This window comes from Quercus robur, chromosome 4 (genome assembly GCF_932294415.1).
Source record: "Quercus robur chromosome 4, dhQueRobu3.1, whole genome shotgun sequence".
Classification (NCBI taxonomy): Eukaryota; Viridiplantae; Streptophyta; class Magnoliopsida; order Fagales; family Fagaceae; genus Quercus; species Quercus robur.
In genome coordinates, this window is record NC_065537.1 from 59944165 (window position 1) to 59970792 (window position 26628).

Consider the following 26628-nt stretch of genomic DNA (forward strand, 5'->3'; position numbering starts at 1 on the left):
AATTAGGGAAACAATTAAGCAAAACAACTGACTTTCCCGCCTAAAGCTAACCAACTCTAAGTCTCCAAGAGTGACAGCGTGGCATAGGGTCATTAATCCAAATGATGTCATATAGATATACTTTGTTTTGATCTTTGAAAAAACTAGCCGTTTTTGTAGAGTTGTGTAGCAATTTTAGCTTGACAGTGGACTAAGGTTTAGCCTTAGTCTCAACATACCCCCTCAAACATGAGGCTGAATCAACCAAGAGTTTGCCGCGAAGAAACAAGAAAGGAGGCCCAGGTAAGGGCTTGGTGAGAATATCAGCATTATTATCCTTTCTAAAGATGAATTTAATCCCTAAATCACGCCTAATAACCTTCTCTCGGACAAAGTGATAATCAACTTCAATGTGCTTGATCCTATAATGAAACCAGGATTAGAAGCTAAGGCAATTGCAGAGATGTTATCACACCAAAGGACTAGAATGTGATGAAGATACAAACAAAGCTCCTTGAACAAGGTACGAAGCCAGGACAATTCAACAACTGTCGAGGCCAAAGCATGATATTCTGCCTCAGTGGAAGAATGAGAAATTGTGGACTGCTTCTTGGAGGACCACAAAATTGGATTGGAGCCAAGGAAGACCAACAAACCAGTTGTAGACTTCCTATCAGAAGGGTCCCTAGCCCAATTTGCATTCAAAAAGGCTGAAAGAGTGAGAGGACCTGGAGAGAGATGTATGCCAAAATGTAAAGTGCCTCTAACATAGAGCAGAACACGCTTGGCAGCCTCCAAATGGGTAATTGTGGGATGTTGCATAAATTGACACAATTGATGGACACTAAAGGCCAAATCAGGACGAGTGAAAGTCAGGTATTGTAAAGCCCTAATCATACTCCTTGTATTCAGATGGATCAGATAAGCAAGTGCTAGTGTAAGGGGTAAGTCTGTTGGAAGAGTAGGAAGGGGTCTTAGTTGGCTTAGCATTCTCCATGTGAAATCTGTGGAGAATATCAGAGGCATACTTAGATTGACATAGAGTCAGACCAAACTTAGTAGGCACAATCTGGATCCCAAGGAAATAGGAAAGAGCACCAAGATCTTTCAATTCAAAAGAATGGCTAAAAGTTGCAACTAGATGTGAAATCTGGGGAGGATTATTCCTTGTAATAATTATATCATCCACATAGACAAGTAGGTAGATGGTGGTGTGAGAATTGTGATAAATGAAGAGTGATGAATCTGCTAAGGAAGTAGTGAAACCAAGATAAAGGAGCTGATGAAGGTAAGTAATGCCTTCTCCTTAGATTTCCAAGTGAGATAATCTGGATGAAGAATAGTTGTCATTGAACTTGAGAGATCCTTAAGAAACTTCTCTGGAACAAGTTGAGCTTCATCAAGAAGTTCAATCACATTGAGTAGGTCTCTAACACCATTGAAATCTGGTGCTTCCAAACTATATAGTTGGAATTGTCAAGCTTGACTGTCATCATATTTGACATATTTGATAATTGCAACAGTGGCTAATTAACCAAATTCATTTGAGAAGTTGATGTTGATGGAGACATAGTAGAGGATGAAGTTGTTGAAGTTAATGTTGCCATTGTTGCGTTTGTGCTAGCTGAAGCTGTGCTAGTAGGGATCGTAGGCTACTTTGATACCATGAAGAAAAACTAAGCAAAGCTTGAGCTTGGAAGTGAAGCAAGTAAATCAGATTTATAGAGATCAACAAGAAAAGAAAAGAAAAGAAGAATAGAGAGAGAGAGAGAGAGAAGGAACTAAGAGTAAGAGGAAAGGAGAGAATTCTAAAAGAAATGCTTGCTTAATCAATACAAAGTACAAAATGGTTCTATATATACAAACAAATTGTCCTCATAACTATATAATTACAGTTCCATAAATAACAAAACTAATCCCACAAAATCAGGGAAACAGTTAAGCAAAACAATTGACTTTCCCGCCTAAAGCTAACAAACTCTAAGTCTCCAGGAGTGACAGTGTGGCATAGGGTCATTAATCCAAACGATGTCGTATAGATATACTCTGTTTTGATCTTTGAAAAAACTAGCCATTAACTAGCCGTTGGTGTAGAGTTTTGTAGCAATTTTAGCTTGACAGTGGACTGAGGTTTAGCCTTGGTCTCAACAATATTGATATAGCTTTTTAGCTCAATAGTACTGTCTACAAAAGTAGAGACCTTGTTAAGGCATTCTAGAGCATGCTCAAACTTTGTTGAAGGATCAAAAGGTGATACAAGGTTGATTAGACGACCTCCTTACCCTTATCTCTATATGAGCCAAAAGGACGAGAAGGCAAAGACTAGAGGTATATTTAAAAAAAAATTGACTCTCTTAGTATATTAAAAAAAAAAATGTTACTAACAACACATTTACAATTGCGTCTATAAAACTAAGTTTTTTAAATTTAAATTTAATAAAATCCTATTTAAGATTGACTATGTTATAAAATAAATAAAGTTAATTAGCAATGACATCAATTGAAATGGAAATATTAGAATAGTTTAAATATGAAGACTTAATTAGTAATTTCATGTTACAAAAAATAAGAAAATTATAATTTGTAAGGTTGAATTTAATCAACCATCTTGTTGGCTTTATTCCGTGCCAATTTGCTTGTAATTCAGCACTTAGAAACCTTGTATTTTGGTGGGAACATGTAAGGGTAGTGTGTGAGAGAGTATGAAGAAATGCTCAAGAATGTGCATTGAAGTAGGAACTTGCGACTAGATCTTGTCGGTGGCTCGCGACTGGCAAGCCGCCAGATGATGCACATGAGTGAAGCATGCAGAGAAGCTGAACCGTCATGCCAGCTGTAGCACTACAGGACAAAAAGTCCAAACTGGCCATTTAGTTAGCTCACGGCTTGGACTCGCGACTCAGTCAAGTCGTGAGGCCAAGTCGCGAGGCCACTCTGTTATGGAGAAACTGACTCTTCGCATTCCTTTCTCACTCTAGTATAAATACCCCTTATACCAACGAAATATTGAGAGCTTCCAAAGAGAATTTTGAGAGAGAAACCCTAAAGAAAAACAAGATTTCATCCATAATCTTTATATAGCGACTCTTCAAATTTCTCAACTCTCACCCTCTCTATTGTTACATCCTTGAGAGGTACATTAGTCAAAACCTTTTTTCACCATACCCATATATGTGAGAAGGCTATTTGGTACTTGGGAAGCAGTTAGGAAGGGACCAATTGATATTGGTTGATACAATGGGGCTATAGCGGAATCCGGTAAGCTAGAGAAGACAAATGTTCGACGTAATCTCGTTGGAGTAGGAGCTTGGAGGGCTTAGGTACACTGGGTAGATTAGGCTTGGAGGGTCTTTTGCTGTTCATATATCCCAACTTGATTCTCTAATGGATTATTGACCGCTTGGAAGGCAGTGGAGAGGTTTTACACCGAAAACTTCGGTTTCCTCTTCGATAACACATCGCTGTGTTGTCCTTTTGTTTGCATCTCTCTTCCCTTAATCTTTGCCATTTAATTTCTGCTGTGGATGTGATTTTATTTGGTTTAGATTATGTTATCAATTCTGTTTTAACTTATTTACATTTTCCACACGTACATTGTTTGTTGATAAGCTTGAATTAATAATTTGTAATTTGGGAGTCTAAACGTTCAAGGGTGTTTTACACACTATTTGAACATTCATAATTAAATAAAAAAATATATATCAAAAAGTTAAAATAAATATTATTTTATTTATATTTAAATAAAAAATGCACCTCTTAAATCTGTTTGTTGGGCCTCAAAACACATTGAGGCGACCCTACTTTAGCCTGAGTTTGGTGAGAGTTATCTACCCAAGCTTAATACGAATCATCTAGCTAGACTGGTCATCTAGCGGCTGTTTTAGTTCGCTTGCGTGGAGTCAAATATTGGGTCTAAAGCCCCTAATAACTAATAAGTGGAGAAATTTTGGGCATGAAATTCCAAACCCATAGGTGGCCCGTTGGGTCTATTAATTTCTTGGGCTTTGTTTATACCCGAACCTTACATGAAGTGACAATCTTTTTAAAATGTGCAGGAGCATTGAAGTTTGCCAATAATGTTGCACAGTATGGCACTGAAGTGAAATAGGGGATGAAATTCTTTATTAGGGAGTGTGTCCATGGAATTGTTGGAGGATATAACTCTTTTATAGATTAACACTTTATTAGCCCAAATGCAGACTATGGATGGGTGCTGAAACAAAGTTTGAAACATCCAAAATGTAAGTCCAAAGTAAAACTTGTTAGGAAGGAAAGGATATCACAAGCTAAATTTAATCATAAAATTTTAAAACAACTACAGGCAAAGCCAGATTTCCAACTGATATTACAGTATCATAGTAAAGGAAACTTATTTGTGAAAGACAAAAGGCCTAACGAAATTCCCAACAGTTACAAACAAGACTACAATTCCAACAAAAGTTGCAGTGCCTCTCCAAACATCACGGAAATATATTGTTCTCAAGGATGCCATATTTTTATTCCACCAGTTTCCATAGTGCTCATTAAGATCTTCAGCGACATCATGGTAACATGAATTTTTTTCCACAATTTCTTGGCCAAGTTTGTTAACCATTTGGGCAACTGCTTTATAGCTGCCTAACGAGTGAGCAATAATCTTTTTCTCAACAAGCAATTCCGCATCTTCTCTAGTGTTTATAAGAAAATCTAATAGCACAATATAATTGCAAATGTAAGCTTGGAATGGATAATGACACTGCTCGAGGGCCATGAGGTTTCGGAAAAGGTCTTCTGTTCCGTGATCCATCACGAAGCGTGGAACTACCAATCTAGTTTGCAGACGGTCCAAGCACCAAAAGCATTTTAAGCATGGTAAGCAATGCACGAGCCACGAGCATTTGAATCTCGGAAAAGTTTCTAAGGGATTTGGCTTCTTGACTTCAATGTCAAGTAAAAATCTTTCTGCTTGATCTTCCTTAAACACCTGGAATTTCAATCCTGCCGTGTCCAACTTTGTTGCACTATGTAGATGTTCAATAATGCTTCCAGTTTTCAAGTTGGGTGGATAGTAGAAATCTCTCTGCAAATCAGTGAAATGTTTTACTTCCTTCTCAATCGGTATTTTCTTTTCTCTGGGAAAAAAGTAAGTACAGGCAAGTTTAAGAAATGATTCATGAATGCCTGTAGACCTTCCAATGTGATGATGTAACTCATCAAGAATGAAAAATGGAAGCTGATTCTCAAGTAATATCAAGTCATGCTTTATTCCTTCATCTAGCCATGGTTTACTTAATATATAATCATCCTTTTGACATTCTTCCCTTGTAGCAGTCCTTAAGAAGAGCTCAATGATAAAGATAGAATCCAGTAAAATCATTTCCACAAAAACTTCCTTTTTGGGTAGAGAGATGTCTTGTGCATAACAATGCCGGATATTGTCTTCATTTTTTTGAACGATGTTTTTAAATTCCATCTGGCATTTCCAGGTCCGCTGAAAGAATTCTTGGAAATATTTTTGTTTAAGGCTTTCCATTTCCTTCAATGCATCTATGTCATGATGAATGGGACCTATTGAAATTAGCCTTGGAGTGTAGGCTTCCATCTTTACCTCACGAAGTCTCTTGGGGACCTTGTAGATGCAACACTCGGGGCGCCAGTGGGGTTGCTGAATGATAATTTCTTTGCATTCAAGTTCTTTTTCATGAAAAGAATCACTAGAAGTGGTTGACGTGGCCATCTTTTTTGAATTACAGGTCCCTTTTTCCTAGTGACAAACAAATAAACAAACAACAATTATTAACACTAAACCTAAAACCTATCCCAGGATACCATTTGCAATAACTTCCATTTTGATATGACAAATGCATCCTCACTTTCACAATGTGTAGATCAAACACAATTGTAGAATTCACAAATTGTCCCAATAAAGATACATACTTGATACATGCAGATAATATAGCATTATAATGATAACTGCTCCAGGTTCCAACCCAACCCCAATCCCATATAAATAGCTTCTTTTGCAATTATCACATCATCTGAACACATGGGCCAAGATGGAAAGATAAATGATTAATTAAACAGTTATATTACGTGTGTACGTGTGTGTCTATATATAAATACTGGTGTTTGGCTTTTGTGGCTTTTGTCTACACACTCATTTGTATTCTCTAAATCTTTTAGTGAACTTTCTTCTTCTTGTCGGCCACAGATATAGGCCTAAAGTCAAACTATGTAAGTCTTTAGTATTCTCCTTTGTGTGTTTTGTTTATATATCTTTCTAGTTCTCTTTGTTTCTATTATTTATTTTGAAAATATTTCTAAAGCTCATTTTCATTATCAACATTGTGTTCGAATGTATCTAAAGGCACTTTGTAGTTGTACAACATATTTGTAAAAGATATTATGCTATTACCTAAAATTGGTACATGTGCTTCTGCTATGAGCTATTTTGATCACCTCTAACTCTTTGTAATGAGATGAAGACCATTATCAATAAATTTTATGGGTCAGAATCTCAAGTTTGATGGAGAATCTCGGTCTCGGCAAAGCTTGCAATGGAGCCTGTCGTGATTGGACAAGCTCAATTGCGGAGAATCTCGATCTTGGTAGAAATGGGTTGTGTGGGTATTGATTTGGGTTGAGATTGGTAATGGGTTTTATGTGATGATGGGCCCAGTGACTGTGCTGATTATGGTGTTTGGTGGTTGGGGTTGTTTAGGCAATTGTTCTTGCTGGTAGGGGTAAAGAAATATATTATTTTATTATTATGTTGGGTAAAATAAAGAATGAGACGTAGGGTGTATTTCTATTGTTTTTTTCTTCCTTTTAGTTTAATTTTTTGCTAAAGGGAATGCTCTAACAAAAGGAATTTACTGGTAAAGTAAAATATTTATTATTTGACCAAGATTTATGAAGCACCAAATGAATACCAAAGAACATTGAAAACGTTTTTAAGAAAATATTTTACGCCACACAAAACATTGTCTTAATATATTTTCATCAACTTAGGTAATATTTGGAGTTTCTATATGATTCTTTACTTTAGGGTATCATACGTGTATTAAAGATGGACAATGAAATGTAGCTTTCTTCTTTTCATAAACCATCCTTTTCAATCCTAGTTTTGTAGTGCAACAAACGGACAATAATAGATGGGTGGTTTCCGTTAGACAAACATAACCCATTATTAGTTACCATTAAAAAAAAAAAACACAAAACTTTTAAGACAAAAAAGAAAAATGAAAAAAAAGAAATGAAAATGGATCAAACAGTCTCTCAAGAAAAACTCTCTCACCGTTATGAATTATAGAATCCATCATCCAAAAAATATCCAGAAAATTGAAGGCGATTTGAGAATGGAAGGATACCAGGGACAGGAGCGAAAAAAAAAAAAAAAAAAAATACAATAATTTCCTTATACTCTATTGGAAGGATTCAAGGCTTGTAAACATTCATTGATATGTTTGGGTCAATGATTCAAAGGTATATCTTGTTTAACAATTGAAATACATATGCTACAGAGATGCAAAAATGAGTATCAAAAGCCGCAAAAAAAGAAAATAAATATGGGCTGCAGAACTTCTAAAACAATTATGTTGACCCCCCAAAAAAGAAAAAAAAACCCTAGAAGAACACAAAAACAAATCCCAGCATCACAATAACCCACAGCCAAAAGAATCGCAATCTTCACCACTAATCTCCATCATTACTAGCCAACTGAAGTTATTGAACTAATGAAACCCACTCATCTACTTTCCAATTAAAAATCAAAATTAAAAATCATGCGTTTCCTAATACTTGTTAAAGGAACTTAAAATAGATGATTATAAAACACTATAAACCAACCTTTGCAAGGTACAGAACCAGCTTGGATCCTGTGCTCTTGTGCATCAGACCCAAACCTTTACCCGCAAGATATATTTTTAATTAAAATCTTGAAGAACAAAGCACAAAATATAAACTCAATTGAATTACTAAATTACCAATTTTTGGCTAACTTTATCTTGAAGAACGGTAAAGTGAAAGGATGAAGTAAACAACCTGCAAATTTTATTTGAACAAAAATAAAGTAAAAGGATGGAGCAAAGAACCTGCAAATTTTATTTGGAAGAAAATGCTTGTACACTTAACTCCAAGAAACAGCACAATTCATGTCCAACGAAGCAAGGCTAAGACTCTTTTGATTCTCTCTCTCCTCATAGCCAAAACTCACTCATGGAAGAAAAAATCTTGTACTTTTTTACACTTGATAGCAATTCTTAAAACCTTCTTGCCCTCCTATTTATTGTGTGATTCCTCTCTCACAAATAGCAAAGGCACAAAACACGTCATAGTTATGGACTCATGGCGTCATTCTCGCTCTCACCGACTAGCCATTAATTTGTTAACTAGTAACAAGGACCATTGCCATTGTCGTTTTTCCTGAAGACAAGAATGATATATATGTTGTCACTTTCAACTTATAAGCTGACTGGCCAAAATGGTCAGATATGAAGGGCCACACTTAAAAAATGACTTGCGCTTAGTCTTTGTGTGAAACCAAGAGAATCAGGGTCCACTCACACCTGACCTGATTTAATTAAAAACATTAGAAACCAACCTTTCAAGGTATATTTTTTAATTAAAATCCCGAAGCACTTGTTGCAAATTGCAAAATATGAAGTCAATTAAATTACTAAAACAAAAATAAATTATGGAAGGATGGAGAAAAAAACCTGCAAATTTAATTTGAACAAAGATAAAGTGAAAGGATGGAGCAAAGAACCTGCAAATCTTACTTGGAAGAAGATGCTTCTATACTTAACTCCAAGAAACATCACAATCTGACAGAGATCTTGAGCCTTAAAGTCTCTCTCCCCTCAAAGCTAAAACTCACTAAAGATCGAAGAAAAAATCTTGTGCTTTTGTACACTAGCAATTCTTAAAATCTTCATGTGCTCCTATTTATTGAGTGATACCCGTCTGTCCCTCTGTCTCTCAAACAGAACAAGCATAAGTCTCAAAAAACCAAAAAACATAAAACAGCAACAATAACAACATCAACAAACAGAGCAAGCACAACGAACTTCATAACTATGACATCTTTCTGACAAATTTACAAGTTACAACCATTAATTTGTTCATTAGTAACAAGGACCAATGCCAGAGTCCTTTTTTTCCCTCTCTGACGACAAGAATGATTAATGACCACCCAAGAGGTGTGGTTCAACCATAGGAAGTCATCGTTTCCCTATCATTCATGCTTGCAAGAGTTGTTGGGTTTGAGGGGTGGCACGTCCCATTGTTACTCGAGTGATACAGTATTACTTATTGTCATCACAAAACGTTGGGTTGCTGTGTCCATACCAGGAAACACTATTTTTAGTTAGAAAAAAAACATTAAAAACATAAAATAAAATAAGAAAGAAGAAGAATGATTAATGTTGTCACTTTCAACCAGGTGAAAATAGTCAAAATGAAGGGCCACACCCCATGAATGGTTAGTGTTTTCCTGACTTGTTTTTAGTAGGTATTTGTATAGTGACTAGAACAGAAACAGGATCCACTCATACATGACCTGATTTTTTTTTGGTAAACATCACTTACATCTTATTCTCAAAGAATGGTAGATAGAAACAGTACTAGAGTCTATCCTGTTCAAAGAAATAGTCACATTCATAAGAAATGTGTGCCCACATAAAACACACATTCAGTTGCACGTGCCTGCCACATGATAGGTTCTATTGTGATTGAATGTGTAGCATAGGTGCACCAAGTTACTATTAATGAAGTAATTACTAATTAGATACTCAACCTCACCTCCCCTTCCTCAACTAATACTAATTATTTAAAAAGCAGCACACAAGTCAATGCAAAATTTATTGAGTCTGACAATTTTTTTTTAACCCACTTATTTATTTGGGATTTACTCATGTGTGCTTATAAGGTATATAATAACAAACCATTTTAGAATTTTTTTATAAAAAACGAAACAATAACTAACTGTTTTTACAGTTTTTTCAAATATTTATAAAAATTTTCTTAAAATAAATAGTTAATATATACTATAAAAGCATATATGAACCCTATTTATAATAATGAAGGGTTTGAGTTAAACTCTTATTTTTCTAATAAAAGATAACAAAATATTATTTAACTAAGTTACACATATCTTGGCTACAAGTCTCTCTTTGGTCACAGACTCACAGCAGTTGACATCTTTGTTCACGAGGCTTGTTAAAACTGATGGTCCTTGGCAAAAGTTTGCCCCTAGAAAAACATGATGAGAAAAATGAATGAACAAGTACAATAACTTCAGCAATTCGTACATGGATTAGCTTGATGAAAGACATAAAAGCTCGTGTCTACATAATAAGAATGTTATTAAATATGTTTATTTTATTGAAACTAAAAAATTATTACTAAAAATACAGTAAATAAAGGTAAAAGTTAATTAAAATAGTACACCAAAACTTATAAATAATATCAAAAAGTACAATAAAACTCATAAATAATAATAAAAATAAACTAAATAATAAAATAATTTTTATTTTTCAACCTATCCAAAATACAAACTAAAAGACCTTCTACAGGCCAAAATGGGTAACTAACCCTAATTTTCCAACTATCTAGTTAATGAGCAATGTTAGCAAACTATATTTTTCACTAGTATCTTGAGTCTAAGAGACTCGATTTTGACCTATAAATCGAGTATCAAAGACTCGATTTTTATGATCTAATCATGTCTGATGTGGCATCTTTTTTCACGTGACAACCATCTGAAAATCGAGTCTCTAACACTCGATTTATAAACCAAAAAAATTAAAAAAGAATTGAAGTCTCAGAGTGAGAGAAAGAGCGACCCAAAAGCTCCCAAGCTCAAATACCCATCTTCAACCCAAACCCCAAATCTCAAAAACCCAGTCAAGCTTAGTAGCCCATCTTTCGTGGACGAAGTAGGGCCTCGCGCGCGGCTTGGGACTCGTGCGGCCCCTAGGGCTCGCGCCGCCCTTGGGCCGCGTGGCCCCTGGGTTGCGCATCTGGTGGTTGCGGTGGTGTTTTTGTTTCTTGGATTGAAGCATGAGAAAGAGAGAGCAGCCTTTTTGGGTTTCTTTTCTTCTTCGGCTTCATTTTTTTTTTTTTTTTTTTTTTTTTTTTTTTTTTTTTTTTTTCTGGCTCCTAGCTCTGATTTCTTTGGTATTTTATCTTCTTATAAATCGAGTCTTAGAGACTCGATTTCCAGGTGGATGCCACGTGGAAAATGTGCTAACTCAGACACGATCAAAACATGAAAATCGACTCTCAAAGACTCGAGATGTTAGTAAAAAATATAGTTTGCAAATATTACCTCCTAACTATATAGTTGAAAAATTATGGTTAGTTACCCATTTTGGCCCTTCACCAAGTTGTAGTAGTCCAAGGGCATGCACAAAACTTTTTTGAAGGGTCAAAGATTCAAAAGGCCATACAAGGTTGATTAGACAACCTCCTACCCTTATCTAGATGAGCTAAACTGCTAAAGGTACAGACGATATAGGAGGAGAAGGCTAAGGACCAGTCAGGAATAGTTCAATACATTTGCCGTATAGATTTTTTTTAATATCTAAATAGTTTTTATTTAACTTTTTATATTTTCAGTGATTATTTGGTACATTCATTCCAATTCATAATAATTTTTTTAAAAAAATTTAAAATTTTCAATTGTATTAGATTTCTATAGGCTCAATATTTATGAAAACTTCCTAAAGATCCACACAGATATATATAGTTTATTTTTTTCTTTTAAAAAAATTAGCAATTATTCTACCATTAATGGAGACTTGAAACCATCAAAAAGAAATCTAGGATAAGGCCTAGCTCTAAGTGGCTTAGGTGTTGCGGCGGCACTGTTACCAATAGCATTGGTGGCTCTATGTTCAATTTAGGGTGGTCACAAGACCACTCTGACCTGAAAAAAAAATTTATTATATATAAATTTTAAAAATATATAATTTTTTAATCCTCAAAAAATATTTGTGACCACCTTAAATTTTTTTTTAGGCTCAACATATTTAAATTTTGGACAAAATTTAGTAACAAACTTGATTATAAACTAAGATTATAACTCTACTCAATTTTGTTTATTTATTATTACACGTGAATTTTGACAAATCCATAAATAGATTACATTTTCTTTTTATATCTTTCATATTTGCAAAATTTCAAGAAGATAAAAAATTAATAGTTATGTCATCAATCAAATATATAAATTTTGAGTTTTTGTAATCTAAAATTATACATAAAAAATAAATTTATGGATCAAAAGTAAATAATATATGATTGACATGAAATTTGACATGTGTTTTAAGAATATATTGAACATGTAGTTCAATAATTAGATTTACAAAATATGTGGCTATGTTAATTAATTTATTTAATGAAAGTTGTAACTTTAGGGTATAATTAAATTTATAACCAAATTTTGTCCTTAAATTTTAGTCCCCTTAACAATATATTCGGTTCTTACCAAAAAAAAAAAAAAAAAAATCCTAAGAAATTTTTTATAGAAATGTAACTTGTAACATTGGTAATGTGTTTTAAGAATATATTGAACATGTAGTTCAATAATTAGATTTACAAAATATGTGGCTATGTTAATTAATTTATTTAATGAAAGTTGTAACTTTAGGGTATAATTAAATTTATAACCAAATTTTGTCCTTAAATTTTAGTCCCCTTAACAATATATTCGGTTCTTACCAAAAAAAAAAAAAAAAAATCCTAAGAAATTTTTTATAGAAATGTAACTTGTAACATTGGTAATGAGACTATCATGCAAAAATTTTAATATAAAAAAAAAATTGTAGAAAGAAATTGTAAGATTTTATGTATTTGTGTGTGTGCTTCTTTTTTTTTTTGTTAGATCAATATAAGAAGTTCTCTTTTAATTAAATTTTGTGTAATTTAAGTTTCTTAATGACCACTCTAAAAAATATTCCTAGACCTAGCCGCCCCTAACCAATAGGGATTGTTGAACCTGTTTAAGTCACCCCATTTAATTTTCTTGGACATTCCTGAGCAATTAAGTGGATCATTAGTCTGAGTTTACTAATTAACGATGTTCTGTGACCCGTAATTGGTCTGTCAAAAAGTATTTTGTAAGAAACTCTTATACACTCTGACCAGCAGAAGAATGCAATTATTGGAGTAATACAATCTGATGTTATAGTGAAAAGGGTATAAATAACTCTGGTATATATTAGGGAACACAAAACATACAACTTTACTTAATAAGAACTCTAGATCGGTACTGAAACAACGTTTGGAACATCCAAAATTTGAAGTACAAGGTAGAAATTTTTAGAAAGGAAATAATAACACAAACTAAACAGATTCACAATTTCAAAATCAGCTACTTGCAATGCCAAACTTCTAACTAACATGATAATATTTCAGAAACAACACTTAAATATGCTTGAAGACAAAGGGCCTAAGGAAATTCATGATAGTTACCACAAGGACTATGATCCCAACAAAAGTTGCTGTTCCTCTCCAAATATCCCGAAAATATACTGTTTTCAGGGATGCCATATTTTGATTCCACAAGTTACGGTAGTAACTATTAAGATCTTCAGCAACATCATGGTAATAGGAATTTACTTCCACAATTTCGTGGCCAAGTTTGTTAACCATTTCGGCAACTGCTTCATTGCTGCCCAACGAGTTGACAATAATTCCGTCCTCAACAAGCAACTCCACATCGTCTTTATTGTTGATAAGAAAATCCAATAGCAAGATATAATTGCATATGTAAGCTTCTTTTGGATAATGACACTGCTCAAGGGCCATGAGATTTCGAAAAAGGTCTTCAGTTTTGTTATCTACCACAAAGTGTGGAATTACCAAGTGAGTTTGCATACACTTCAAGTACGGAATTTTTTTCAAGCACGGTATGCAACCCCAGAGCCATGAGCAATTGAAGCATGGAAATATTTTTGACAACTTATTACACTTATGGATTTGTACGTTAAGTAAGCTTCTCTTTTTTTCTGGTCCTTTCTGAGTTTGGAATATCAATCCCGCCATCTCCAGTTTTGTTGCACTATGTCGATGTTCAATAGGATCTCCAGGTTTCTGGTTGGGTGGTTTGAAGAAATATCTCTGCAAATCAGTGAAATGTTTTACTTTCTTCTCATCGCATATTTTCTCTTCGCTGTTAAAAAAGTACTTACAAGCAAGCGTAAGAAAAGAAGCTTGATAGCCTGTAGACGTTGCAAAATCTTGATATAACTCATTAAGTATAAAAAATGGAACCTGATTCTCGAGTAATATCAAGTCTTGCCTTACACCATCCTTTAGCCATGGTTTACTTAGTATATAATCATTTTCTTCTTCCTTAGCATCACTCCTCAAGAAAAGCTCAATGATAAAGATAGAATCCAGGAGAATCATATCCACAAAATTTTTCCCTTCAGGTAGAGGGATCTCTTCAGCATAACAATGGCGGATCTTATCTTTGTTTTCTTCAACGATCTTTTCAAAATCTTCTTGGATTTTCTTAGTTCGAGAAAAGAATTTCTTGAAATATCTTTTTTTCAGAGTTTCCATGATCTTCATGTCCTCTGGTTCCTCCCTGTTGTGATGAACAGGGCCTATTAAAATAAGCTTTGGAGTGTAGGCTGCATTCTTTACATTGCGAAGTCTTTTGGGGACCTTGTAGATGCAACAATCCGGGTCCCAATTAGGCTCCCTAAATAGTGATATGTCAATGATAGTCTCTTCTGCGTAACTGGTAGGCATGGCAATCTTTTCCTAGTGACAAAAAACAACAATCATTATTCATTAGCACTAGAATACAATCACTAACTCCAAAACTTATTCCAAGAGGCACCATTTGCAGCCAATTCAGTTGAAATCGAAACCAAAAAGAGTTTAGATCTAATAGTTTAGAGAGTGCCAAGGAAATCTTACATAAAATATAAAAGGAGAAGTTGAGAGAAAATTTAACCAAGAATCCAAATTAGATTCTAATTGCACCCGAATTTTAGCTCAAGTGTGATTCTCATTATTATATTAATTAATTGTGTATCAATTATATTTGCATGCAAATTCATGTATTTAAACTTATAAAATATAGACAAGAGTCTTGTAGTTTAACTGTCACATCCTAATATTTTTAATAAAGATATTCATGATTCAAATTTCCCAAAACTCTGACTATCAATGTATCCAAAAAATCTTAGAAAATATGTACGCATCACAATTATTTCATGAGAAATTCCGTAACATCATAATTACAATAAGTGATGATATGTGCACTATCTTGTGCTAAGAAATGTAAAGAGTCCAAAAATCTTCAATAAATAAGTAACTTCGATATTAGGAAGCTACAAAATCACGTTAGTATAAGAGAATTATTCACCTATTATTATTATTATTATTATTTTGAGAATAAATCAATAACATAGTGTGCATATGTCAGGCAATGTTTAGAAAAAGGTCCTTACACTATGAAATATTCGTATTTTCTATAATAAAGTTCAAAATTATTTTTTGAAGAAACAAAATTTATAATTCTACCATGTATTTTTTGGAAATTAATCAAGCATTTTTCCTCCTATTCTAATTAAATTTACATTTGTGGCATTGGCTCCATAGTGACTGATCATTATCATTAGACTACGACACCAATTGGTTTTTTTCGTTAAGTAGGCACCTATTATTATTAAACTATTTGTGCTACTATTATACAAGTGAAGGGCAGAAAAAAATAAAATAAAATAGATATACAAACAAACAAACAAACAAACAAACAAATCAAAAAACATTAAATTTTCCACATCTTTCCAATTTCAATAGTTTTGAGCATGAATAAAATTCTTTACGGTCATGATAAGAAAATCTTTCATGTTAATAACTCATAACCATAATGCTTAATATTACAAGTTTACAACCTGAGAGAAAGATAGATCCTATCGAGTAATAAAAAGTGTATATTTTAAGTTCGCATACTTCAAATTCAAAGTACACTAATGATATGGACTTTTGAACTTTTTCTTTTACTCTAGTTTTGTTTTGTGCCAATTAGACTTAGTGTTAGATGGTTAGTAGTATAGGCATATAGTTATAGATGTTTTTGCCTTTTGATTTTTTTTTTTTTTTCCTTTCAATTAACTATTATTTAAAAAAAGAAGAAGGTAAATTGGAGCATGGCCACTGCCACTTGGTGGATACTAAATGGCTAGGCATGGTGCAGTGTTTTTTGTCTTTATATCTATTCACCTAACACCTTGGCATATAGTTTAAATACTTAAAAAAAAAAAAAAAAAAAGACTAGATCACTATTTAGCTGGGTCAGGTTAGCCCGTAAAAAAAAAACAGGTCATAAATTGACCCTTTTTTACTCGGGTCAAAAAGTTCACCTTTGACCCGAGTCAACTTCCATTCTGCCATGTTTACCTGAAAGTACAGATTTAGGAGACACATACTGCATACCGTAGTTGATATTTTCCTGGTTGATCAAACCAACCACGACACATACCGCATTTGATATTTTCATGGTCGGAAGAATCAAAGGCCACCGATTTCAAACCCAGAACTTGGATCTCTCTTCTTCCCCAAGAGAGTTCTCCTTACTAAATTTGTCATACATCTGAGATCATTAGAGAGAAGAGTAGGCCTTGACCGATTTGGTGGAGGTGTGTGTAATTGGTTTATTGGGGGTGAAGGTCTATTGTGGTGGTCGACAATGTTACAACGACATAGAAAAAGAATTGCATTGAGAGAGAAAGAGAATGAGTGGAAAGGTTTTGGAAAAGAAAGAAAGAAACAGACTTAGTGGTTTATAAACTCTTTCAATTTTATCACGCCAAAGATCTTTTGACTTTCAGAAAAAGTTTCCCAATTTTCTCATAGAAGAAAGACTTTGAATTTGAATTCCCCTACTTATTAGAGACCCACCTCGCAAGGTATATTTTTTTAAAACTAAAATCCCAAAGTTTACATGTTACGGAGTATGAACTCAATCAAATTATTAAATGATCAATATTTTGGCAAACTTTATCTTGAAGAACCAAAAAAAAAAAAAAAAAAGTGAAAGGATGGAGCAAAAAACCTGCAAATTTTATCTTGAAGAGAATGCTTGAATACTTAGCTCCCCTGGGACAGTGCAGTCAACTAGAGATCATGCCTGATGAAGCAAGCTTTTGGATTTGGATCTCTCAATTCTCTATTCGGTCATAGCTAAAAACTCAATCACAATAGACAATATCTTGTACATTGATAGTACTTCCTAAAATCTTCTTGCGCTCCTATTTTATAGAGTGATCTCTCACACGACACATAGAAGTGAAGATGTCAAAGAGCCAGTCAAAATCAAAATTTAAGGAAGTTTTATTAATGATTCAATTTTGTCGGGTTAGCATTTTTGTATATTGTAATGCAATGTGAAACGAAGACTTGCACAGTTGCAGTAATATATAGTTTGTTCTTTAATTTAGTCATAAGGACCATTGCCATTGTCATTTTCCAGAAGAAATTTACTCCTCTCACATGAGGGGTGGACCCCATGATGAGGCCCACTCCTCATAGGGAGCATTGCACTCGAAATGTCCAATAACTTCCCTTTCCAAGAACCCAACAATGGTTAATTTAGTGTCACCACCAACTTATCTACTGGATCCTAGATGGCCAAAAGTCCAAGGTCTTTCCATTGATATGGGATTGACTTGCTTTCAGAGTCTTTGTGGGACAAGAAGAGAACTCACACATGACCTAATTTACTTTACTTTTATATCTTATTCACACGGAATTGCAGAAACAGGACCCAAATTCTCCTCTATAAGATATAATTTTTGTTTGCCGAATAAATGATTTCATTAGAAAGAACAACGAAACAAACACAAGGACAAGAGCCAAAAGGGGCTAGCACATCTCACGCACTCGATTTCACATGCATGCCTTATGATTGGTCCCATTGTGTTTACCAAATGGTGGACCAACACTACAAAAAAAAGGTCCTATAGTCGCGTTTTTAAAACGCAATTATAGCTCATAAAAACATGGCTATAGGACAATTTGGCCTATAACCACGTTTTTTTAGGCCAGGTTTTCAACTGTAGCCTAAAACCCGTGACTATAGACCTGAGAGGTCTATGGCCGCGTTTTTTAAACGCGGCTATAGGACATACTTTAGAGGACAGCTACAGCCACATCTTAAAAATGCAACTATACCCCTTTTTTTTTGTTTTTTATTTTCCTAGCCAGATGGCAAATGCATTGGATATATATGTATTTTTTTTATTTTATAAAATGGATATATATGTATTTATGTATGTAATACAGCTTTTTTGAACTATAACAAAATGAAGATTCTGAGTAAAACATAACCAAATGATGAGGGTTAAGAGCAAACGTGGAAAAGAATAACATAGATGTGTGGCTGTAAGAAGATTTCTTTAAAAAATAATTAAACTTCAGTTTCTCAGCTGGGGGGAAAAACATTGATAAGCATATATGTGACAAAAAAACAAAATCTAACATTCTAACTAATCTTAGTACTTTGAGTTAGTATCTTGCCCTCTTCTTGGAGTTATCAGAAAATTTTAACAAAAACACACTTACAGTGTGGAAGGGCACATTGTCCTTGCCCATAAACTGATACAACTCTACATCTTCAGGATTCTTCCACCACTTCTCCCAGTCAGGTGTGTGGCAAGAAGTAATAGAAACATATCCGATAGGCGCATCAAACCAGACATAGAAAACCTATCCACAACAAGTAAAAAAACGTGTCAATTTGCCAAAATTTGAGATAAAATTTGAAGAGGCTAGCATGAATTCAGCATGTTCATCTATCAACATGTAGAGTTGGAGGATGGAGAGAGTGCTTGCAGAGTTGTGTGAAGGTGTTTAGAGTGTGTGTCCTTTTTGCTTCTTCTTTTTTGTACTTTCTACGTTCATTAAAATATGCATGTAAGCTTCTAATTATGAACAAAAATCCAAAATTTATAATCAACTCAAACTCTGGGGCATATAAATAATTTCATTAGAACCTAAAATCTCCACAGAATAAGATTTTCAAAGATGGTAAGAACTTCTTTATTATTTTAATAAATAACACATTTCTTCCAACTGTAATTCCATTAATGCAATCAGGAAGTACCATGATTTCTAAGTACAAACAATTGCTTCCATGACCCATGACCACATGGGAATTAATGTTTTGGGAGTAAGTTTAACATCCATGTGACATGAAATGATAAAGGTTGTAATTATTTTGTTTGACTCAAAATCACCAACTAAATTACTAATAACCCCTTACAGTGAATTGAAACCATAATATATAGTGAACCTAGCTATATATAAGAAAAGCATGCAGGTCTCTAAAATGTGTTTGGGATTAGGTTTTGTTATTGGGAAGTTTATTTGTTGAAAGTTGACAAAAATACTTATAATTGTAAAGCAATCTTTTGAGAAAGAAAGAAAAAAAAAAAGAAAAAAAAGAATTTCAAATCCAGAACTGGAATTCCATGTCCCTCAAAAGTAAGTCATTGTAAAATTACAAACCTATTTATATACTTAATTCAACTACGGTACCAACAGATGTATCTTAAATGCAAAGTGATGATAAAGTGGGCAAGTAAACAACTCTAATTACATATTATAGGAGGTGGATTCCTTCAGAACTACTAATTCACTTGGAAATTATAGTTGAAGAAAACTTATATATATTTTTTTCTTAAAATATAAAAATCCAAGAAAATTTCAGCAATTTGGTGCCGCCACTTGGTGCAATCCCAACGTCTAAACCCAACTTTTATTATATATAATATGATTTTATACTTAAATATTTTATAAATAGTAATATTTTATATTTTATAAACTTAGCTTATAGCTGCGTTTTTTAAACACGGCTATAGGTCCTTCTTAAAAAAAAAAAAATTTGGCTGGATCTATAGCCACATTTATGAATGTAGCTATGGCCTTAACCTATACCCGCATTTTTAAAACGTGGCTATAGGTTAGCTATAGCCACATTTTTTAAACATGACTATAGGTCCCCCTTTAATATATATATATATATATATATATATATATATTATATTGTAAGGTTGAATTTAATCAACCATCTTGTTGGCTTTATTCCATGCCAAATTTGCTTGTAATTCAGCATTTAGAAACTCTGTATTTAGGTGGGAATCATGTAAGGGTAGTGTGTGTGAGAGTATGAAGAAAAACTCAAGATTGTGCACTCAGCAAGGGACTCACGACTAGATTTTGCGGCTTGCTCGCGGCTTGTAAGTCGCCAAAGGATGCACACGAGTGAAGCATGTAGAGTAGCTGAACAGTCACGCCAGCTGGAGTACTACAGGACAAAAAGTCCAGTTTGGCCATTTAGTTAGCTCGTGACTTGGACTCGCGACTCAGTCAAGTCGTGAGGCCAAGTCGCTAGTCCACTTTGTTTGGGAAAAACTAACTTTTCACATTTCATACACACACCAATATAAATACCCCTTATACCCACAAAATATAGAGAGTTTCTAGAGAGAATTTTAAGAGAGAAACTCTAGAGAAAAACAAGATTGACTCATCCACAATCTTCATCCTTTGATTCTCCTAATTCCTCTACTCTCACCCTCTCCATTGTTACATCCTTGAGAGGTACATTAGCCAAAACATTTTCTCACTATACTTATATCTGTGAGGAGGCTATTTGGTGCTTGGGAAGTAGTTAAGAAGGGACCAATTGATATTGGTTGATGCTATGGATTATAGCGGAATCTAGTAAGCTAAAGAAGACAAATGTTCGGTATAACCTCGTTAGAGCAAGAAGCTTGGAGGGCTTAGGTTTACTGGATAGATTAGGCTTGGAGGGTCTTCTGCTGTTCATGTATTCCAACTTCATTCTTTAGTGGATTATTGACTGTTTAGAGGGCGACAGAGAGGTTTTACGCCGAGGATTTCGGTTTCCTTTTCGATAACACATCGTTGTGTTGTTCTTGTATTTGCATCTCTCTTCTCTTAATCTTTGCCATTTAATTTCTACTGTGGTTGTGATTTTATTTGGTTTAGATTGTTTTATTAATTCTGTTTCAGCTTATGTTCATGTTCTGCATATATATTGTTTGATAATAAGCTTAAATTGATAATTTGTAAATTAGGGGTCTAAATGTTCAAAGTGTTTTATACACTAATTGAACATTCATATATATATATATATATAGATATATTTGGCTGGACCTATAGCCACACTTATGAACGTGGCTATAGACTTAACTTATAGCCGCATTTTAAAAACGCAGCTAAAATCACTTATAAATGTGGCCATAGACTTAACCTATAGCCACAGCTAAAAAAAACACGACTATAGACCTGCATGTTTTGTAGTGCAAACTTGTGGTTAGGATTATTGAAGATGTTTAGGTACTCAAATTAATACAAAATTTCTCTCTCCCAAAACATACATTATGAGACATCTTGAATGATATTATAATCACCATGCTATCCCTTGAGCAATTATAAGTCTCTCTTTAGTCTTTAGTAATAGGAGTTGAGGAATGTTTGCTTATTGGATGATTAAATTAGTAACGTTTGCTAAAAGTTTCTTAAAGGCTATAGATTGATAATTATTCTAGATATTAAGTAAAAAAAAGTTTGCCTACAAACTTAATTTTAGCCTAGGCTACAACTTTCACTATAAAAATTAACATAGTTATATATTTTTAAAATTTAACTATTGAATTATATGTTTTTTATATTTTTAAAACATATATAAAATTTCATGCTAATTAGATGTAATTTATTATTGGATCTATAAACTTATATTTTATGCATAATTTTAGACTACAAAAAAATTGAAATTTAAATATTTAGTTGATGACATAACTATCGATCTTTGATTTTCTGGAAATTTTATAAGTATGAAGGATATAAAAAGAAAATGTAATCTAGTAGTAGAGTTTTCAAAATGCACATCCAATAAAAAAATATTGAGCGAAGTTGTAATTTAAAACTACAACCAAATTTGTTACCAAACTTTTTCTTGTTACTTATAAACTTTCTTGGGACAGGCTTGATCTTAGGATTATTCATCCGCTACTGTGAATATGGCTCCACAAGGCTCTAAGCACAAAGAACAATGGGCAACTATTACTTTTTAAAAATAAATAAATAAATAACCCATGCAATTAAAATTCCAAGTCCGACAAAGTCAAAGTCTCAAATCCGTTCTTTTCCCTCAAACTATTTATGTTAAGATCAATTATGGTCCAAAATCAAGGCACAAAGTTGTCGAAAAGCCCAAATATCTGTAAGTAGGTATTTACAGGACAAATAATTGAGCCTATTAGGATTTGAATGTGCAAAAATTTGGATTTTCAAAATCTTATAAGAAAACTTTAAAATGATAATATCTCAAAGATTTTTATTTTATAATATATATATATATATATATATATATATATATATATTCTAATGTACAATTTTATGACAAGAATATCAATTTAGCTTCTTTTTTCTTTCATTGCATTTAGAGTCAAAATTTTGAACCCACTTAGAGCAATCTCCTTGTTAGAAGTATTAATTTTTTTTTGAGAAAGTGTTAGAAGTATTAATTAAGTGATTAAATTTACCATATCCCAATAGTTTAAGACTTTGGGACATTTGGTAATTTAACATAGTATATATCAAAGTAAGAGATCCTGAATTCAATCCCTGTCTCTTCCACTCTACCTCCCATTTAAATTCTCACATGTTGGGTCTTACCTATTAAAAGGTAGTTTTGGCCCAGTTGTGAGGGCCTGTCATAGTCTTGCCTCTTCTCTCTCAATCATTTTCCTTTTTAGGAAAAGGTAAAGGCATGTTTCCCACCACAGTGATTATAGACTTAGAGCATTCGCATCGGTCCGTCTAAAATTTTTCATCTATTTTAACATAACAATCTACTTTTTCCATTTTACACAAGCACTTTGCAAAAACACTAACTTCAATTTTTTTATTACACACTTTATTTTCTTTAAATAATTATTTTTTTATTCTTTTACCTACACTCATTAAAACACACATTCTCTCTCTCATGGCAGCAGTGAGCTCTCCATGGTAGTGGTGGGTTGCGTCTTAGGTTGATTTGGGTATTTCCAAATGGCTTTTTTGTTGTGTTTTATTTTGAGTTGATTTTGTTTTGGGTTGATTTTAAGTTGGATTTGTGATGAGTTTGAGTTGATTTTGGTTTGATTGTGTTTGGATTATGTTGATGTTGTAGTGGGTTGTGGTGTGGAGGTTGGTTGTGGTGATTGGTGGATGTTTCCCTCTTCTTCTTCTTCTTCTTCTTAATTTGAATTTGAACATTGAAGAGAGGGTGAGACCTAAGAGAGAGGGAGAGAGAGAATTTTACAATTTACAAGGCAAGAGAGGAGAGAGAAATTTTTTTTTTAAAATAATCAAATAGAAAGATGCGATAATTGTGTAAATATACACAATTACTATAGTAATTTTTTATATGAATAGTGTTATAGATAGATTGATGTGCGTAGTTTTTGAGCAAAAATATGTAAAACTAAACACTTTTTCTATTTTGTATTAATTGATGCAAGTGCTCTTAGAGATCCATACATTGAGAAAATCTTCTCTCTCAATCATAGTCGTGAACTCAATAATCTCTCCAATCAAGAAATTGTTTGACATTACTACAGAAAAAGTTATTTTTACAAATGCTCATTTTGCCATAACTTTGTCACGATTTTGACCACACACTATTGAGTGGTTGATTATTACTTTAACATTAATTCACAATTTTTTCTCCATTATTTATAGTCTACGACATTAGAATCATGGCAAAAACAGTCGTGTTCCTATATTTGGTAATGAATTTCTAAAGAGTTTTGGGATGTAAAGTGATAATAGAGGACAAATAAAAGTATTTTGTATTTTAGAATTATTTGATATAAAATAAAAATGCTACTAATTTAGTAATTTTGCTAATTTATTTTATAAATAATTTTTTTCAAATTCAAATCTAAATAATTCATTTAATGCCAATATTTATTCAATTATTATTAAGTGAAATTAATAAACTATAAACATTTAAACCTAGTTTTGAACTAAACGTAAGATTTTAACTTCTATCAATTAAACCATGTGATTAAATAATTATTTCAGTAGTGTCATCCATAAGGACTCCCTAGTCTTTTGTGGGAATACTAGACAATTGAAAGGAAGCGCACACGAGAGTTGCCATTCAAACTAGTTTTTAGAAGTGAAGTAGTGATTTTGACTAAGCTAATTAACCAACCATGAGATGTTGGATAAGAAGGCTTCATCACATTCGTGGAGCATAGAGGGGTGTCCAAGACCCGCCAACTAGGACTGTAAATGTACCAAGTCGTTCATAAGTAACTCGGGCATGACTCGATAAAAAGCTCATTCATGTTTGTTTGTTTATAAACAAGCAAAGCTTAAACTTTAGGTTTAGGTTTGTTTAATAAAAAAGCTGAGCTCAAGTAAAAAATATTGTTAATGAACAAGCTCGTGAACACCAAGGCTTGATACAAAAGTAACAAAACAAGTTGAGCCTAAGCTTATTTATGAGTTTGGTAATATAATTAATATGAGCTTGACAAGTAAACTCATATCTTTCTAAAACTTTAATTAATTATAAGTTGAGACCCCTCATCCAAACAAATAGGCTTGATAATAAACTTGATATAGGTTTGACAATATACTTATGTTAGATCTCAAGCTCAAAAGCATGATATTGAGCTTGAGTTTGGGCTTGATATTGAGCTCGAGCTTGGCTTGACTAATGAATCAAGTCCAGCCAAGCCGAGCTCAAGCTTGAACATTATTTGTAGGCTCATATCAAGCTCAAGCCAAGTTTGAACATTCTATTTTTGTTATTGAGCCGAGCTTAAACATTCACTACTTGACAAAGCTCGGCTCATTTACAGCCCTACCACCAACTATAACCCACAAACCCAACACCAATAAATTTGATGACTCTAGTGGTCGATGATGGTTCTCCACCATCTAGAATTGACTCTTGTGGGTCAATTGGCAAGTCTCTCTTAAAACCTGACAAACCCGAATTGGTCGTGAATAAGCCTTAATCAGGCAAGGTCTAAGAATTTCGGCAAAGTGTCTAGTGAAATCTAGCGATATCCACTTACTCTATCGTCATTTTCAACCCATTTTGACGGCATATCTAGTTGATATATATCCATCAGATTCGATGAGATCTTTACTAGATCTGATTGAGATCAACACCAGATCTTTTTTTAGATAGGTGAGTTTTCGAACCTCTCTCTTCCATTGCTGGTTTCAACCAAACTGCTCGCCACCAACGATACTCCAATTCTTCTGACTAGTTGCCCTTGCCAATTGGTGCAAGGTCTAATTTTTCTCCACCCGATCTAATTGGGTCAATTGCAAGTTGGGCATAAATCCACCCTAAACCGACTTGTGAACACCTTGAGCATAGAGCATCTAAAAAATTATTAACATTAAATCATCCAATATGTCCATAATTCCTTTGCAAATGATTGAAATGATTACTTTCAAAAACTTTAATAGTGAAGGTGTTTTCCATGCATAAATAGGCCATGTAAACTCTCGAAGAAAAAACAAAGCGTGTTGTATCATGAGATTGGACAAGCAACTCATGAGATTGACCAAAACTTTAATAATAATAAAATAAAGTAAAATAAAATAAGAAAAACATCATTCCTTGAAGATATGGCAATTCATACATAAAGCATTAGCATATAGTTTTTACAAAATATATCATTTTACCATCTCAAAAACTACTTTATTTATTTTACAACTTACCTTGTTAAATTACTGATTGTCCCAAACGCTTATACTCTTAGGAAATGACAAATTGAATCACTTAATCATAATTCTAACACTCCTCCTCACTTGTAGGCCAAAACTTTCCCTTAATAAGTGGGGGCTCAATAAGTGAGAATTTAACATTTTAAATAGGAGGTAGAGTAATATCAGGGATCGAACTTAAGATCTTCTACTCTGATATCTTGTTAAATTATCAATTGTCTCAAAAGTTTAAGTTTTGGGAACAATCGGTAATTTAACATGGTATCAGAACCAATTACCACCTCGAGTAATTGAGTGTAGCTCATTGAGTATGGAATCAAATGAGTTGTGGCTTTGTGGTTGGATCCTGGAGGGGGTGACCCAGAGGCTAGATTAAAATAACTGATAGGTGAGTGGAGCCACCAAAAGGAAAAGGGCTACCATCAGGTCAGTGTTGTTAAAATGAGCCGTTGTGGACGTTAGCTGCAAAGCGTCGTGATATGTTATGATCCTAGTATATCACATAGATTAAGTATATGTTTAACCATGTGTTTATAAGCTCTTAGGCACCCTCCCCTTACAAGCTGGTTTTCTAGGATGAGTTCTAGCCATGAGTTCCTAACATCCCAATTCTTATTTTTCATATCATACTTAAATTCTATTTAATTTTTTATTCATTTCATTCTCTATCTTCCTCACTGTCTCTCTCTTCACTTCACTCTCTTTTCCTCACCATTTCTCTCTCTTCATTCACACTCAAAACCAATCACCACCTCCACAATCAAAGCCAACCAACAAGCAATTGAATGTTTCTGCTCGTGTACTACTTGTTGCTTCTTGTAATTTATGCAATGGCCTTTGTGTGTGTGTGTGTGTGTGTGTGTGTGTTTGCATAATTATTCA

At 33.5% G+C, this 26628-nt stretch overlaps 2 protein-coding genes across 3 annotated transcripts in view; both read right to left on the reverse strand.

Annotated features, from left to right (window-relative positions):
* Positions 1 to 9392, reverse strand: part of LOC126723172 (UPF0481 protein At3g47200-like) — a 28681-nt gene extending 19289 nt beyond the window's left edge. Inside the window, exons 1-4 of one of the 2 annotated variants that reach the window (XM_050426466.1) lie at positions 8739 to 8946; positions 8052 to 8530; positions 7807 to 7862; positions 5567 to 5722 (exon numbers count right to left, since the gene is read on the reverse strand). In XM_050426466.1, the coding sequence (XP_050282423.1) occupies positions 5567 to 5722; positions 7807 to 7851 (201 nt within the window). In that variant the 5' untranslated portion in view covers positions 7852 to 7862; positions 8052 to 8530; positions 8739 to 8946. Of the gene's footprint in view, positions 1 to 4258; positions 5723 to 7806; positions 7863 to 8051; positions 8531 to 8738 lie in introns of those variants that run through there. The other variant, XM_050426467.1, reaches the window with a different exon arrangement.
* Positions 9393 to 13168: 3776 nt separating this feature from the next.
* LOC126723177 (UPF0481 protein At3g47200-like) lies at positions 13169 to 17257 on the reverse strand. Its single transcript, XM_050426478.1, has 2 exons — positions 17033 to 17257; positions 13169 to 14730 (listed from the first exon to the last, which is right to left on the reverse strand). Exon 2 carries the CDS (start codon positions 14716 to 14718, stop codon positions 13384 to 13386), a length of 1335 nt encoding a protein of 444 aa, XP_050282435.1. The 5' UTR covers positions 14719 to 14730; positions 17033 to 17257; the 3' UTR covers positions 13169 to 13383.
* Between the last annotated feature and the right edge of the window lie 9371 nt (positions 17258 to 26628).

Coding starts and splice junctions, on each gene's coding strand:
- LOC126723177 (XM_050426478.1), bottom strand. CDS start 14,718: ATGCCTACCAGTTACGCAGAAGAGACTATCATTGACATATCACTATTT.